This window comes from Natrix helvetica (genome assembly GCF_964273705.1).
Source record: "Natrix helvetica genome assembly, chromosome: 7".
Lineage (NCBI taxonomy): Eukaryota > Metazoa > Chordata > Lepidosauria > Squamata > Natricidae > Natrix > Natrix helvetica.
In genome coordinates, this window is record NC_138558.1 from 39,102,832 (window position 1) to 39,119,516 (window position 16,685).

The window sequence follows — 16,685 nt, forward strand, 5'->3', positions numbered from 1 at the left end:
GGAGGGCAAAAACAGCCTCCCCTGCCCTCTCCCTGGAGGCCCTCCGGATGCTTCAGGATGTTTCCCTGAAGCCTCCAGAGGGCAAAAAATGGCACTATGAGCAACCCAGAAGTTCAGAAATTGGGACTTCCGGTTTGCCCATGGTGCTGTTTTTTACCCTCTGGGGCCTTCAGGAGGCTTTCCTGAAGGCTCCGGAGGGTGAAAAACAGGCCTATGGGCAAACCGGAAGTCCCCATTCCCAAACGTCTGGGTTGCCCGTAGTGCCATTTTTCACATTCTGGAGGGTGAAAAACGGCACTACAGGCAACCCAGAAGTTCGGGAACTGTGACTTCCAGGTTGCCCTTAGGGCTGTTTTTCGCCCTCCGGAGCTTCAGGGAATGGCCCAATGCACAAACCGGAAGTCCGTTCCGCAGTGGGTGGTTTTGGTTCAGGGAAGCCTCCGGAGGGTGAAAAATGGCTGAAAAAGAAGGCCAAAGTCTGCTGGCCAATGCGCGCTGGAGCTGGCAGGGCAACCTGGCATAGGTTCGCCATCACAGCCCTATACAATTTAAGAAGAGATGGTTGTCCAATCTCTTATTTAAAACTTCCAGTGTTGGAGCACCCACAACATCTGAAGGTGAGTTTAGTTCACTGATTAATTGTTCTGTTAGTAATTTTCTCCCTAGTTCTATGTTGCTTCTTTCCTTGATTAGTTTCCATTTATTGCTTCTTATCCTGCCCTCAGGTGCTTTGGAGAATAGCTTGACTCCCTCTTCTTTGTGGCAGCCCTTGAGATATTAGAACACTACTATATGTCACCCCACTCCTTCTTTTCATTAAATTAGACATACCCAGTTACAGCAACTGTTCTTTATATGTTTTAGCCTCCAGTTTCCTAACTATCCTTTTGCTCTGCACTCTTTCTAGAGTTTCAAGATTTTTTTAATATTGTGCTGACCAAAACTGGATGCAGTATTCCTAGTGTGGTCTTACCAAGGCATTATAAAGTGGCTTAAACACTTCATGTGATCTTGATTCTATTCCCTCTAGATTCTAGTCATTCTTTTTATTTATTTTAATTATAAAAAGCAAACTAGTTTGATTTTAAAAAGGATATTAAAGCAAAAGCATTATATAATTTGAATTGCTAAAGAAAATAATTGTTGTTCAATTGGTTCAGAGAAAATACTGCTCAGAATATTTATTGACCAATAATTATTTGAAAATATTTACATCGATCTTTAAACCATATTTACAGTCACAGGCACATGCAGCACATAGAAAGAAATAGACTCAGAAAACTGCTTATTGTTTTGACAACACAATGAACAAATAGATAAAACTAACAAACTTCTTGTTTATGTCATTTTTTTTCTAGCTAGAGATAAATGGCTTCCATCTGATCCACAAATCATATCGGAAGGTCTTTATGCAATTGCTGTTGTGCTTAGTTTCTCTCGGATTGCTTATATTTTACCTGCAAATGAGAGTTTTGGACCACTGCAGATTTCACTTGGAAGAACTGTTAAAGACATTTTCAAGTTTATGGTTCTTTTTATTATGGTATTTCTTGCTTTTATGATTGGGATGTTCATACTGTACTCTTACTATCTTGGAGCCAAAGTTAATGCAGCATTTACTACGTAAGTAGCAAGTGCAGGAACAATTATTACTGTATTATTTCTGATCAAATTTTCTGAAAGTTTTGATGACTACATACACAGGAAGGTACATTTATGGAGTTTTCTTGGCAATTATACAGAAACAGTTTGCAGTTTGTTTGTTTTTACAGAGATGTGTAAGAAAAATAAAGAAAAGGAAATTAAAACTATATTTGACAATGATAAAATTAAGGAGGAAGGAAAGGAAATTCTAGATTAAAGGAGCTGGATATATAAAAACGCAGACATGAGTAAAATGTTTTAGAAACATCTGAGAAAGATGGTGAAGAGACTGACTAGGAGCCACACAATGGTTGTTTCAAAGACACAATATCGTACCTGTAGCTACATGAAAAGATGTTTATCTATACAACAGCAATCTAGAAAACAACTAACACTTGTCACTTTCATCAGCTGAATCAGTCATTACAAGACTAATTAACCTGGGGTCCTTGAAAAGTTTTGGACTTTTAGACACACACATTAGATACAGCAAGAATAGTTAATAGTAAGGAATTGTACAAGTTATTAAAACATCAAAAGGGCACTAGTTTGTTCAACTTGAACTATAAAGTAATAGAATGGATGACAAAAAAACTGAGACTACTTCTAAATTGATGTTTACTTTGCATTTACCTAATATTTTCTGTTATGTTTATTTGCCGTAATTGTTTCTGAATTTACCATTTGGGAGAAGTCTACCTTTGTAGTTATTGTTATTGCACTGGGTCTATATATGCTCATATGTAAACCCAGCTATTGTAGCTTGAAACTTTGGTTTATGACTGTATATATTGCAGAAATCCAACTAAATGATATTTAGTAAAGCATCATTCAATTCTGGTTTTGTATAATGTCAAGCCAGATTGCTGTCTCCATTCATTCTTGTGGTGCTGGTTGGTAATATTTTAGAATTAGGAATTATTTTCTGTTTGACAGTGAATCAATATAAGTTGTAAGGCTATAACATAAATATAAATACCTAATATTTAAGTTATCAGAAATAGTGACTTAACGGTACTGTTAAACAATATAGTTCCACATCCACAAATTTAATTGGCTATATGCAATAGGGCATAGCATAATCAGTTTCAGTGAAAGTATTTTATGTTCTGTGCATTAGGCCCTCTATCGCTTTGTTTATTAAGGTAATTAAATTATAAAACTTATAATCAGCTAATGCTTTTTTCCCCCTTTTCATGCAGTGTTGAAGAAAGCTTTAAGACTTTATTTTGGTCAATATTTGGCTTATCAGAAGTTACATCAGTTGTCCTCAAATATGATCATAAGTTCATCGAAAATATTGGTTATGTGTTATATGGAATATACAATGTAACAATGGTTGTGGTTTTACTCAACATGCTGATTGCAATGATTAACAGTTCATACCAAGAAATAGAGGTATGTCTCAATAGTATTCATATATTTAGAACTAAGAAATCATTTTGATTTTGATAGTTTCCTCTGCTCAGTTGTGGAAATGGATATACCCCACTGGTTCTCAACTTTAGATCTGCGGACGTCTGGAGGAGTTACGATGTTGTTACAAGGGATCCACGAAGGCTTGAAGAAATATTATGATTTAAATCTTGAGTTAAGTCTTGGTGATCTGTGGCAATCATCCGTGGCCGCAAAAAGTATTTAAAAGGGGTCCATCGTGAAGAAAATGTTAAGAACCACTGATATAACCAATTGATTTCCCTATATCTAATTTTTCTTGTGTTTCGTTTAGATGTTTAATTTTTAATATGTACTACCTAGCAATCAAATTAAAATGTGGATTAATATTAGTAAAATTCTATTTCTACTGTTTCAAAATGAGTCAGTTGTTTAATAGAAGAGAATAAAAAATATCTTGTTTTACCTAAGATTTTGGAAGTGCTTAGAACAGGGGTGTCCAAACTTGGCAACTTTAAGACTTGTGGACTTCAACTCCCAGAATTCCCCAGACAGCTAGCTGGGGAATTCTGGGAGTTGAAGTCCACAAGTCTTAAAGTTGCCAAGTTTGGACACCCCTGGCTTAGAATATATTTTTCTGTAAGTAGATTTTTCTGGTAAAACAGTAGATCTATATATTTACACTGACAAAATTCTGAAAAGATGAGAAAGTAGCAGCATTTACTTCATAATAAAAAGGAGCAAAGTACTGTGAGTAGAATTTTTTTTTTGTTTGTTTCTGACATAGGACGACAGTGATGTGGAGTGGAAATTTGCTCGTTCCAAACTATGGTTATCATACTTTGATGATGGAAAAACCCTACCACCCCCATTCAGTCTTGTACCAAGTCCCAAATCGTTCTTTTATCTCTTCATGAAGATCATTAAATTATTGAGGTGCAGAAGGAAAAGATTACAGAAAGACATGGAAATGGGAATAGGTAACTCAAAATCCAGGGTAGGTTCACCGGGTTTTGTTTTATAAAACTGTTTTTTTATTTTTGTCTAATTTGCTGAATCCTAAATTATGGTTTTCATGTAAAAGACATGCTTTCTCGGGTTAAATTCTGCATTTTTGCAATGTCAGTACTGAAGTCATATCCATTTACCCACCTAAATGAGTGCAAAAAGGGACTACAGGTAGTCCTCACCTAATGACATCACCTAATGACATTTGGGCCTGAAATTTTGGTCATAAGTCATTGCAGTTATTAAATGGGTTGCCATATAACCTGACTTGATTTTATGATAGTTTGTACAATGGTAGAAAAGCAAATCACCATGATCGTTAAGTGAATCACATAGTTGTTAAGCATGTTTGTTAACCACTGGCTACATGGTTGTTAAGCAAATTATTCTTCTGAACTAGCAAAAATGTTTTAAATCGTTGTCAAGTGCCTGAAATGCTATTCTGTGACTGCAAGTGTGTGTGCGTGCAGTAGTTGTAACTTCAAGGATAGGTTGTAACTTTGGGGCAGGGGGTTGTCCTGTTATAACTTCAAACAATTGGTAAGTGAAGACTATATGTAGTAGGACTTAAGTGACTATGACTCTTCATCACATCACAGTGTAGTGACCACAAGGGACAGTGAAGTATAGAGTTAAGCTGTACAGTGTCTATCAGTGTCCTGCTCTTTGTCTAATCTCAGTGTTATTTATGGTACAGGTATTCCTCGAATTATCACAATTGAACCTAAAATTTCTGCTGTTAAGTGAGACATTTGTTAAGCAAATTTTGCCCCATTTTGCCACCTTTCTTGCCCCAGTTGTTAAGTGAATCACTGCAGTTGATAAGTTAATAACCCGGTTGTTAATGAATCTGGTTTCCCCATTGGCTTTGCTTGTCAGAAGGTTGTAAAATGTGATTGTATGACCTTGCGACATAGCAATGGTCAAAAATATAAACCAGTTGCCAAGCTTCTGAATTATGATACATGATCATGGGGATGCAGCAAGGGTTGTAACTGTGAAAAATGGTTATAAGTCACTTTTTCAGTGCTGTTGTAACTTTGGTTACTAAATGAACTGTTGTAAGTCGAGGACTACCTGTACTTCTATTTTCACTTTCAGTAAAAAGCACTAATTCTCTTTCTTGTAATTAGATAGATTCTAAATTTTGCATCCCCTTATTATGTATTCAATTACATGCATTTAATATTTATGTTATAGTTATAAAATCTGATTCACTAATTAAGTGCTTAGATTCCAGCTCTTGGAAACATTCCAGAGAAAGAGGTGCCTTTGTTGTAACATAATGGGATAGCTTTGTTATCCTGCCTCCATATCTCTTCCAAAGATGAAGCTTTATTGCATTAGGAAATATAGATAGGACTGTATGTAAATATATTGCATTGGTAAATGATACAGTATATATGGTATATGGAATAGTATTTCTTCAGTGAATTATTTTTAGGCAGAATGAAATTTGATAACAATAATGATTTTTTACTATTCCTTTGTTTTCAAAGGAGATTTATAGTACCTAAAATAATACAAAATGCTGATTAATGCATGCCGCACTATCAAAAGTGTTCACTTGAGATATGGATGGATTAGAAAACTTTGAATGAACATTTCATTGACAGATATCTTTGGAATTTTCTATGTACCAGCAACGGGAGTGAAACCCATGAACCTGCGTGTTTACTTCAAAGTGTGCAAGAGCTCTTTTCAATTCAGCTAAATAAATATAAGTGCTCAGATATTAGGAGTGCTACCTTTTTTCATTATCTCAGGTCCCTGTCTATATAATTGGCTTTTTAGCATAGAAATGCTTATAAGTATGCAAGCCTTATGTCACTTCAACGGCAAAAAATTGTGCCTTTATGAAGGATATATTACTACATGCCCAGTCTCAAGGACAAAGACTATATACATTGTTCCTTATTTCATGCATATGTTGGTATCCAATTTCTTTTTTCAAGGAAAATGGGTTTTATTTTAGTTTTTTTATGCAACACCTTGGCTTACTGGATGTCTGGAGAATGTGTCATCAATCAGTTTGAATTATCCCTGCCTTCATCCTTTATGCTGCCTCTTCTTTGTCTTGATCGAGTCAATGGCTCCTATCCTAGCAGGCTCTTGCTATATTGCAGTAGCTGAACCTCACTATTAATAATGATACATTTTATTTTATTATGCTATCAGATGCATGAAAAATAACAGAAAATAATAAGCTCTACTTCTGACAAACTAATCACATTTTTCTCAGATTCATTGCATTACTATTTATTTTACTATTATAAATATTGTTCAGTTCTAATGCCCTGTTCAGCCCAAGCACAAGCTATATATGTGGAAGTTGTTAGGCTGTGTAAGATGTGTACAGTAATAATTGTTTTTCAGGAGTATGCATTCTTTTTTATGTGCTTGGTTTAGGAAAAGGTTAAAATAATATATTTCTATTTAAGTGCATTATTCAATCTAGGAATATATATATGTATGTATGTATGTATGTATGTATGTATGTATGTATGTATAAGTAATATCACAAATTGAAACTTGTTTCTTTCAAAATTTTATCCTGAATGGTACTAATTTCTGTCATCAATCATTAAGTATTAGCATCATATATAGTAGCAAATATTATGGAATATATTTTAATTCAGCTATATTGTTTTCTAGCTAAATCTCTTTTCTCAGTCCAACTCAAGAGTTTTTGAATCACACAGTTTTAATAGCATTCTCAATCAACCTTCACGCTATCAGGTAAGCAGTTACTTGGATAATGTGCATTCAAACCCATATGAAATGCATTAGGATTGTTTCCATTTATGGTAGAAATCAGGCATATTACATACCTAGAATGATCTATGTTTAACTGTAATAGGTTTTCTTACATCTTCTTGGGAGATAAAATTCCAGTTGTCATTCTATTGCTGCTTGCTTAAAAACTGGTAATTGTTTCCCTCACTACATAATTATTAAAGCAGACCACAACTTGGAAATACTGCAGACAATCCCTCTTCCTTGTTGGCATCACTTAAATGATGACCGTTTCCTGTAGACAATTCACTACAACTGCCGGAGGGAGACTATATGCATGCACCTGTATCTGTGTTGGCTGCTATGGGAGTCATAACCCAGATTCTGAATCCTATAAAAAGCAACCTATTGTCTATCCTGTAGATACTGATGTAAGTGGTACCAGGAGTTAATTCAGAGTGCCGTACCTATGTCTTTATGCATTTTATTTAACATACTTCATTATCATATATTTTAAAGTATAACCTAAGGTTATACTTTATTAAACTGCAAGTGCTTTGGAAGTCTTTACAGAAGTGGAAAAATGTTTCAAATGAGTATGACTTCAGAAGTTTCTCTGTACTTCTCTAAGATGGTGTCGTACCAGTCCTGCTCCAAAGTTAAAATAATACAAAATAAAATAATACATGGGAAGACAGTAGAAATAGCTTATGAGAAAGATTAATACTGCCATGACTTAGCAATTAAATATCTTCTGTACAGTCATCTTCTGTACAATAACTCCCATTTCTTCAAGGGAAGAAGGGAAATGATTGACAATGACAATAACAGGGAATGGGTAAATTAACAACCAAAGTAACGAAGAAAATACTGTGTTGCATTTTAAGCTGTTGGTTCAGTGGATTAGCACAGATGGGCCTTTTTATTTCTGAAGGAAATACAGGTCTTTTATCATATTTTCTTGTCTTATTGGCAGAAGGAAATTGGTGTCAAAAACAAATATAGGTCATTGGGACAGGCATGGTTAGAACAAGTAAGCATCCCAAAAATGCCCCCAAAACGCTACTAGCGAGACATATTATAGTCGTCTGACTTTGCCTCCAAATATTGAGTAGAAAACAAGAGGAGATTCTGCAATTTTGAGATTGCAATTATGTTAAATAAGGAAATATTACTTTTATACCAGTACCAATAGTACCAATTTAAGACTGTTGACTTGTGAATTATGAATAAGATAAATATAATATTGTAGGAGCATATGGAAAATTAGTGATGTTAGGGCATGTGCATGTGTGCAAACGTGGATAAAGCCACATCTCTTTTTGAATGAAATTTGGGGGGGGGGGGAATTTTGGTATTCATCTATCCATGCAGTCGTGTCCACAAGAACTGCTTAGATAAGCGTTTGTTAAACAGTAAGAATAGTTAGCAGAGATACACAACTTGCATAAGGGCAGGTAGTTCATTCAAACTAAACTGTTTTTTTTCTTGTTTTGCTTCTTTCCCAGCGTATTGTTCTAATTTGTTTCATATAATACCCTTAATTTTAAAACGAGTATACAAAAGTGCCCATGACTTCTTTTCTTTATTGTGATAATTGATTTTTATACAAAAATAATTTTATAAAAATCATAATTTAAAAAGGATTTTAAGATCATACAATTGAATGTCTCTTATTTGTCTCTTATTATTATTTTTATGTCTCTTTACACAATAAGCTCTACTTATTGTGTAAAAACTTGAAAATGAATGTTTGATTGCACTAAAATGGAAGTTACTTCAGAGGAACTAAATCCTGTAACTTGTATCCTATAGCCTGACCTTATTACAGATGAAGATTCAGATCTTCTTTTCAGGACTTTGAGGATTTAAAATTAGGATGGCAAATAAATAAATACATAAATAAATATTTGATTAAGTTTTTCCCTCCAATAGCAAATCATGAAGAGACTTATAAAACGTTACGTTTTGAAAGCCCAGGTAGACAAGGAAAACGATGAAGTCAATGAAGGTAAGAGCGTATAGAGGTATTCATACAGTATTATAAATGCAAAAGAAAAATAAAAGTGTTAGTATTTGAGAAACCAGAGGTTTCAATTGTGGGAGGAAATATTCTGTCTTATTTGGGCTTCAAATCAGATATTTAACACTGTAAATATGGTAAAAATAATGAAGTGGGTGAAATAGTGTATCTAATATTAGATGTAGTGTTTTTCTTAGTAATCTAAACTAATTAAATTAATAAATGATTTGCATTTGGATAAATTATTTTATAAAAATAAACTTTTAACTACTGCATGAGCCAAATTATAAAAATACTTGAAAAATGCCTAAAATATTAAAGCTTCAAAATGCAGTAGTCTTAACCTTTAGAAATATCCACGAGTTCACTTCTAAAATTAGCTGATAAAATACATGACCTAAATCTCTCTAGGGTACTGATGTGCTTTAAGATATGAGAAGTTTATATAAAAAGAAAATCATAAACTGGCTGACCAACCGCACTCAACGTGTAGTCCTCAATGGAATTGCATCTTCTACATGGAGGGAAGTATGCAGTGGAGTACCCCAAGACTCTGTTTTAGGCCCAGTACTCTTCAACATCTTCATCAATGATTTGGATGAGGAAATAAATGGGGAACTCATCAAATTTGCAGATGACACCAAGTTGGCAGGAATAGCCAACACTCCAGAAGATAAGCTTAAGATACAGAAGGATCTTGACAAACTTGAACATTGGGCACTATCTAATAAAATGAAATTCAATGATGAAAAGAGTAAGGTTCTACATTTAGGCAAGAAAAATGAAATGCACAGGTACAGTATAGGTGGTACCTTGCTCAATAGTAGTAACTGTGAGGGGGATATTGGGAGTCCTACCGTGTTTCCCCGAAAATAAGACATGCCCTGCTAATAAGCCCAATCGGGCTTTTCAGGGCATGCACCATAATAAGCCCTTCTCCGAAAATAAGCCTGCCCCAAGTATTTAAGTGCATGCGCAACCGGTCCCCGCCATTCCCATTGTACCACCTACCGGTACAGCTTGCAGGGCAAAAAGAGGGCCTGCCACAAAAACAATGGCAGGCGAAGCAAAGTGCTTCCACCCTCCCGCCCTTCCCTCCCGCACAAAAAGAGCCAGCCACAAAAACAGCGGCAGGTAAAGCAAAGTGCTTCCACCCCCTGCCCTTCCCACTCGCGCAAAATGAGACTGCCGCAAAAAGAGCGGCAGGCCAGCAATGCAATCACCCCCTCCTGTCTCTTCCTTCTCACGCAAAAAAACACCGCCCACCTCACCCTAATGGTAAAGGCAGCCTGCCTGGTTCCCTTCCCCGCCGCCCCTTTAGTGAGGGGTGGCAGGTGGGGGGGGGAGAAGTGAGGCGGGCCTCTTACCTTTCCAGGTCCGTTGCGTTCGTCCTTTCGTCCATTTAAGTCCCTTGTAAAATAAACCTCGCGAGTTGAACTCATGAGGTTTTTTTTACAAGGGGATTCACTAGACGAAAGGACGAGGAACGCAACAGACCTTTCCGCGAGACGCGCCTCTTACCTTTTCAGGTCCGTCGTGTTCCTCGCCATTGTGTCTAGGGAAGCCCCTGGTTAAAAAAAACCCTTCTCACGACTTCAAGAAGTTTGATTGAACTCGTGAGAAGCGTTTTTTACTAACGGCTTCCCTGAACACAATGGCAAGGAACGTGACGGAGCTGAAAAGGTAAAAGGCTCGTCTCGCTTCTGATCTGCCCCAGAAAATAATAAGTCCTCCCCTATAAGCCCGAGGCCATATTTCGTGGGGCAAAAGAAAATAAGACCCTGTATTATTTTCGGGGAAACATGGTAGTGGACAACCATTTAAATATGAACCAGCAGTGGGCAGCAGCTGCCAAAAAAGCCAACACAATTCTAGGCTACATAAACAGAGGGATAGAATCAAGATCACATGAAGTGTTAATACCACTTTATAATGCCTTGGTAAGGTCACACTTGGAATACAGCATTCAGTTTTGGTCGCCACGATGTAGAAAAGATGTGGAGACTCTCTAGTGCAGAGAAGAGCAACAAAGATGATTAGGGGACTGGAGACTAAAACATATGAAGAACGGTTGCAGGAACTGGGTATGTCTAGTTGAATGAAAAGGAGGACTAGGGGAGACATGATAGCAGTGTTCCAATATTTCAGGGGTTGCCACAAAGAAGAGGGAGTCAAATTATTCTCCAAGGCACCTGAGGGTAGTACAAGAAGCAATGGGTAGAAACTAATCAAGAGAAGCAATTTAGAACTGAGGAGAAATTTCCTGACAGTTAGAACAATTAATCAGTGGAACAGCTTGTCTCCAGAAGTTGTGAATGCCCCAACACTGGAAGTCTTTAAGAAGATGTTGGATAGCCATTTGTCTGAAACGGTATAGGGTTTCCTGCCTAGGCAGGGAGTTGGACTAGAAGACCTCCAAGGTCCCTTCCAACTCTGCTATTGTATTGTAAAAAGAACAGTTATTTGATTGTTTGATAAACACATAAACATACATACAATATACATTTTATATTTGCAGGTGGGTGGGTTCTTTTTAGTTTTTTTGTTACTCTATGTAAACCTGAATCCCTTCCTCATTAAAAACAAGATCCCAGGATTTTTTTTAAATTCAGTTTCAAATATCTTAATTTATTTTGCATTCAGAACAGATTAAAAAAAAAAGTCAAATTTTGAAACTAATTATTCTATAGTTCTACAGTTTTAAGATTACTGATCTTTTATTCAAATTGCACGCTCTTAAAATGAATGTCAGGATTTTTAGTATAGTTTTATAATGTATATTGAGTACAGATTACACTGAAAGTTAAAAACAAGCCGAACTGCCTGCTGTTTACTTTTTAAGTAAATAATATTATGAATTCTTACTTGGTAAATGTTCTTTGAACTTGAATTTTTGTCAAATAATTCATAGGACTGTGCAACATACTAAATTAACAACTTTTTGCTCATACGAATTCCATGAACTCCATATGAACTGGAGAGGAGGTTATATTTGTTTGCTTCTTTGTTTGAGGAATTTTACCTCAAGAAGAGACATTATTATGCAGGTTGTTAAAGATTCTGGAAAGCCAACTTGCCATGGTCAACTGTCCATGGCCAATTGCCCAAGTCACTGCAGGACAACTCAACACAGTACAAGATTTACACTAATATCAAAGAAATAGTAAAATAGAATCATTAAAGAGAGAATGGCAAAGAGGGACAAAATGAAATGTAAATGACAAAAATTAAAATATTTTCAAAAATTATTTGAAATAATTAAATTGAATTGCTGAATTGTCCCATAGTGAATTATCCCATGGCAAGTAGACCACGGCAAGTAGACCATGCTGTCGGAGATGTATCATCATTGCTTGACTGTGAAACTTTTTGTTTGAAAGACAAATTGAAAAAAGTAAAGGTTATAGTACAACTTTCAGTCATTTCACATTTTTTTCAAAGCTTTCAATTGTAATGACTTTGAATATCTGTTTATGTGATGATTCATCAATATAAATTGAAGAACTTCAACTGCTTGGTCTTATGAACCACTATGAACAATGTAGCAGAGGATACTTTATCAAGTAATGTTAAAAGTCTTTTTTGGTTTTACACAGGTGAATTAAAGGAAATTAAACAAGATATTTCTAGTCTTCGCTATGAACTTTTGGAAGACAAATCTCAAGCAACAGAAGAATTAGCAATTCTCATACATAAATTAAGTGAAAAACTCAACCCAAATATATCAAGATGTGAATGATCCCAAATGATATTTTGGAGATTATTACCTGGATTTTGACTATAGCACAAGCATTGGCAATAATATTTCTGAGTGATTCATACTTGAAAAATATGTAAATTTTTAGTACTAAATGACTTTATGTACAGCTTAATTTTAAATACAGTCTTAGAAGATTTTATGAATTTACATACAAACAATTTATGTTTATTTAAGGTATAAAACATATTTTGGATTTATTTAATACAGTACAATTGTACCTAAATAATTTTTCATTGCTAACAGTTCTATTAGTAAAATGAATAATATTTGTAGCAAATGAAAAAATACTGTAGATTTAAACTTTAGGATTGCACTGCATGTCTGTTCTCATGTTATTGCTGTGAACATTTTTTTGAGATACAATACCAAAAGTTCAGCCGCTCAGGAGGGATTACTTGAAATGAATTATCAAGAGTTAAGCATGATCATTTAAAAGATATAATCTTTCTAAAATTAATGGATTGTTTCAGGAAGTAGTAGTGCCTAGAATAGATCCACTGAAATTAGCTAGAACTGCTTTGAATTTCACTGATTTCAGTGAGTCCATTGTAATGTCGGATCTTATGCATGCTTACTTAGAAGTAGGCCATTAAGTTTAATAGTTTGTACTATTGTACAGAACTGAAAATGTTTTAACTACTTATCCAGGACTACTATGAAAGCTAGTTTCGTGTGGTGGTTAGGACATCAGGCTAGAAACTGGGAAACTAAGTTTAGTCCCACTTTAGGCACAAAGCCTGGGTAAGTGACTTTGGGCCTGTCACTTTCTCTGAGACTTAGGAAGGAGGTAAACAACTTCTGGGAAAAAAAAAACATGCCACTTGTGCAGGCCGTTTCTCTGAGAATCAAACACACTTCAAGGAAGGAAGGGAGAAAAAATCTGGGTTGCAAAAATCTGAATGATTACAAGATGGCAAGAAAAAGATACTGAAAATCTTAAGTGCTTACAGCCCAGATCTGGTACCTCTAGCTTAATTTCACTGAATCATGTCCACTTACTTTCTTTTTTTGAGAAAGCTCAAAGCTATGCCATGGGAACTGAATGTCTGATACTGAAGATAAAAATATAATTATATTATTAATAATGCTTTTACATTTATCTCATATGTTTTGTATCATATTTGCTTTCAGAATATGAAACAAGGTTGCTGTTGTTTTTTACTTCTAGTTAATGCAAACTGTCAAACATACATTTTCATGTAATTTTTTTTTTAATGCTAGATCCTATGCAGGGCTGAAGTTTTGTTACATTGTTCTAAATAATGCCTCTGATGCTTACTTGTTAAATAAAATATTCATACTTTATGGACTTATATTGTCCTTGTACTTTTATCTGTGAGTTTGGGGCAGGGGATAGAAGAGAAATCCTGTTCATTCAAATAAGCAACAGGCTACAGTTCCATATTCTAAAACTGTTATACAAATTTGATATGCAGGATTTTATTTTACATACCAGTATATTTATTCTTTACAAAGCCAAGCAATATTTAATCTTTATTAAGCAGGCAAGCATATGTATTAATAAATCACTATTAAGCTGTAAATTAATTTAAAGGAATTTTTTAAAAATTGTTTTGGAGATTTTTCCTGAATACTGTTAAGAGGACACTATCTAGATTTTGATAAATGACTTTGTAGAGATAGTCCTCGTCCTACAACCACAACTGAATCGAAAATTGATACTGCCAAGTGAAACATTTAACAACTGAACTTGGCCCATTTTACAACTTTTCTCGCCACAGTCATTAAGTGAATCACTAAAGTTAAGTTAGTAGCAGGGTTGCTAAGTGAATCTGGCTTTCCCATTGACTTGCTTGTACGAAGTTGCAAAAGGTTATCGATCACATGATCCTGGGACATTGCCACCATCTTAAATATTAGTTGCCAAGTATCCAAATTTTGATCACATGTCTATGGGGATGCTGCAATGGTCTTAAGTATGAAAAATGGTCTTGTCACTTTTTCAGTGCCTTTGTAACTTTGAACAGTCACTAAATGAACTGTTGTAAGTCAAGGACTACCAGCTAGAATTCCTCAGAAGGTCTCATTGTTCATGAATAACGTTTTTTTTTAAAAAAAAATCTGTTATTGAAGACTGGGAAGATTATAGGAAGAAGGGTGAGCCGAAATTATCTAGTTAAGCCAGAGGAAAGATACAGTGACATACTGTTGGATTTTATAGTGGGAATGATTTACTTTGAAGATAGAAATGGCATGCAATTGTACAACTGCAACTTTAGTCTACATTCTCTGAAAGAGATTATACAAAGCATTTAAGACTAAAATAGGCAAAATATCTGGAGAAGTATGAACTTTAAAAACTATGAAGCAAAGTGCTATGAAGACAACAGGCTAAAGAAAGTTTATGTCTGAGTTTGATCTAAAGCAATGGTTCTCAACCTGTGGGTCGGGACCCCTTTGGGGGTCGAATGACCCTTTCACAGGGGTCACCTAAGACCATCGGAAAACACATATTTTCGATGGTCTTAGGAACCGAGACACCAATTTTATGGTTGGAGGTCACCACAATATGAGGAACTGTATTAAAGGGTCGCGGCATTGGGAAGGTTGAGAACCACTGATCTAAAGGAATAAGGAGACAGGAAAGTTGCTACACTCCTGTTATCTGGGAAAGAAAACCCTAAAAATAAATGGAATGCAGACAAGTGCTTTTGGAGTTTATTTTATTTACATCCAAATCTCCCAAGTTATCTGGCATTTGCCCAATTCTGATTTCAACTTTCATTTCTAGAATACTTTTTCAGTACTATGTAAGATTCAAATGAAGAGTATAAAATAGCTTGATCTGAATTAAGTATTATCAATTATTAAAGAAATTGTTCTATATTTCAGTTTATTTGTCCTAATTTATTTTTGTTCTGAATTTAGCTGCAAAAGTTCTTAGTGGCTAATACAAAATGAATAATATTCAAATCACCTCTACCCAAAAGGTTTACTATATGAAGATTAATGTGCATCACCCAAGAAAAAAAGGATTAGAAAAGAAGAAAGCAATGAACTTCAAACATCATTGAATGTTCAATTAGCTGTGCTTGCATTACCTACTTCCAGTGGTCAACTTCCAATGATTTATTCAATGCAGTTGTTTGGGTACAGGTCACACAAACTAACTGTGAGATCTTTGGCAGCAAAATATCTTACTTGCTGCTGAGGAATAGCTGAGAAGACCTGACTGGCTTCCCATATCTCTACTGCAACCTGGTAAGAGGCCATTACAACATTCTAATTTATATAGTTCAGTACAAGTAGTCGTTGACCTATGATCACAAATTGAGTCCAGAATTACGATCCTTAAGTTATTGCTATCATTAACCAAGGCAGCCATGCAATCTAGGCTCTCCATGTTGCAGTGTTAGGCAGAATTTGGATTGGCTGGAGTGGTGGGGTGGTGATCCTAGACCTAGACTGCTGAATGAATGGTCATGACTCATAAACTGGCGGATTAAGGCTCACTGGTGCCCTAAGCACTGACAAATCTTGGTGCCCCTCCCTCCTTTGTATATATTGTACAAATCTTCAGTGGTTTTTTTTTCTTTCTCAACATTGTGGTGCCCCCTTTGGGCCTGGTGCCCTAAGCATATGCTTAGTCGGCTTAATGGTTAATACAACATTGCTCACAAGTCAAGGACTACCTGTATTCACTGATCTAAGGCTAAGCCATGAAGAACCACATGAATCTTAAGTTTAACAGATACAAATTGCACTATATGTATTCACTAATCGTAGCATTTATGAAGCTGAAGAAGCCTCTATTCAGAGCTGAATAGAGGCTTCTTGAAAAAGCACCTTTCGGACACAGATTTATGGTCACTCTGCTTCTTCTACTCAAAATTCAACTTAATTGTCACGATATTTTCGCATGTTACTTTTTCAAATCTGTTCACATTTTTCTCTATGTACCTTCAATTAAAATACTGCATACACCGATTATTTTTTTTGCCCAGCACGATGAACCACAAACTAGACGACCATTAACGGACATGCTATACCAATTTGTTAGTGGTATTGTAGGGAATTGTACAGCCCGTAAATTAATTGAGTAAACCACGGTTCTTTAATAACAACATCCAACACGTGTCAGTTAACTAACTAGGTAGC

General features: G+C 35.5%; 1 protein-coding gene across 2 annotated transcripts in view; it reads left to right on the forward strand.

Annotated features, from left to right (window-relative positions):
* The window catches only part of TRPC3 (transient receptor potential cation channel subfamily C member 3), a 52,860-nt gene extending 38,996 nt beyond the window's left edge, over positions 1–13,864 (forward strand). For both annotated transcript variants that reach the window (XM_081959124.1, XM_081959125.1), the window contains exons 7-12: positions 1,359–1,623; positions 2,847–3,042; positions 3,827–4,036; positions 6,703–6,786; positions 8,719–8,794; positions 12,403–13,864. In XM_081959124.1, coding sequence (XP_081815250.1) covers positions 1,359–1,623; positions 2,847–3,042; positions 3,827–4,036; positions 6,703–6,786; positions 8,719–8,794; positions 12,403–12,545 — 974 coding nt within the window. In that variant the 3' untranslated portion in view covers positions 12,546–13,864. The remainder of the gene's footprint in view (positions 1–1,358; positions 1,624–2,846; positions 3,043–3,826; positions 4,037–6,702; positions 6,787–8,718; positions 8,795–12,402) is intronic.
* Positions 13,865–16,685: the final 2,821 nt, after the last annotated feature.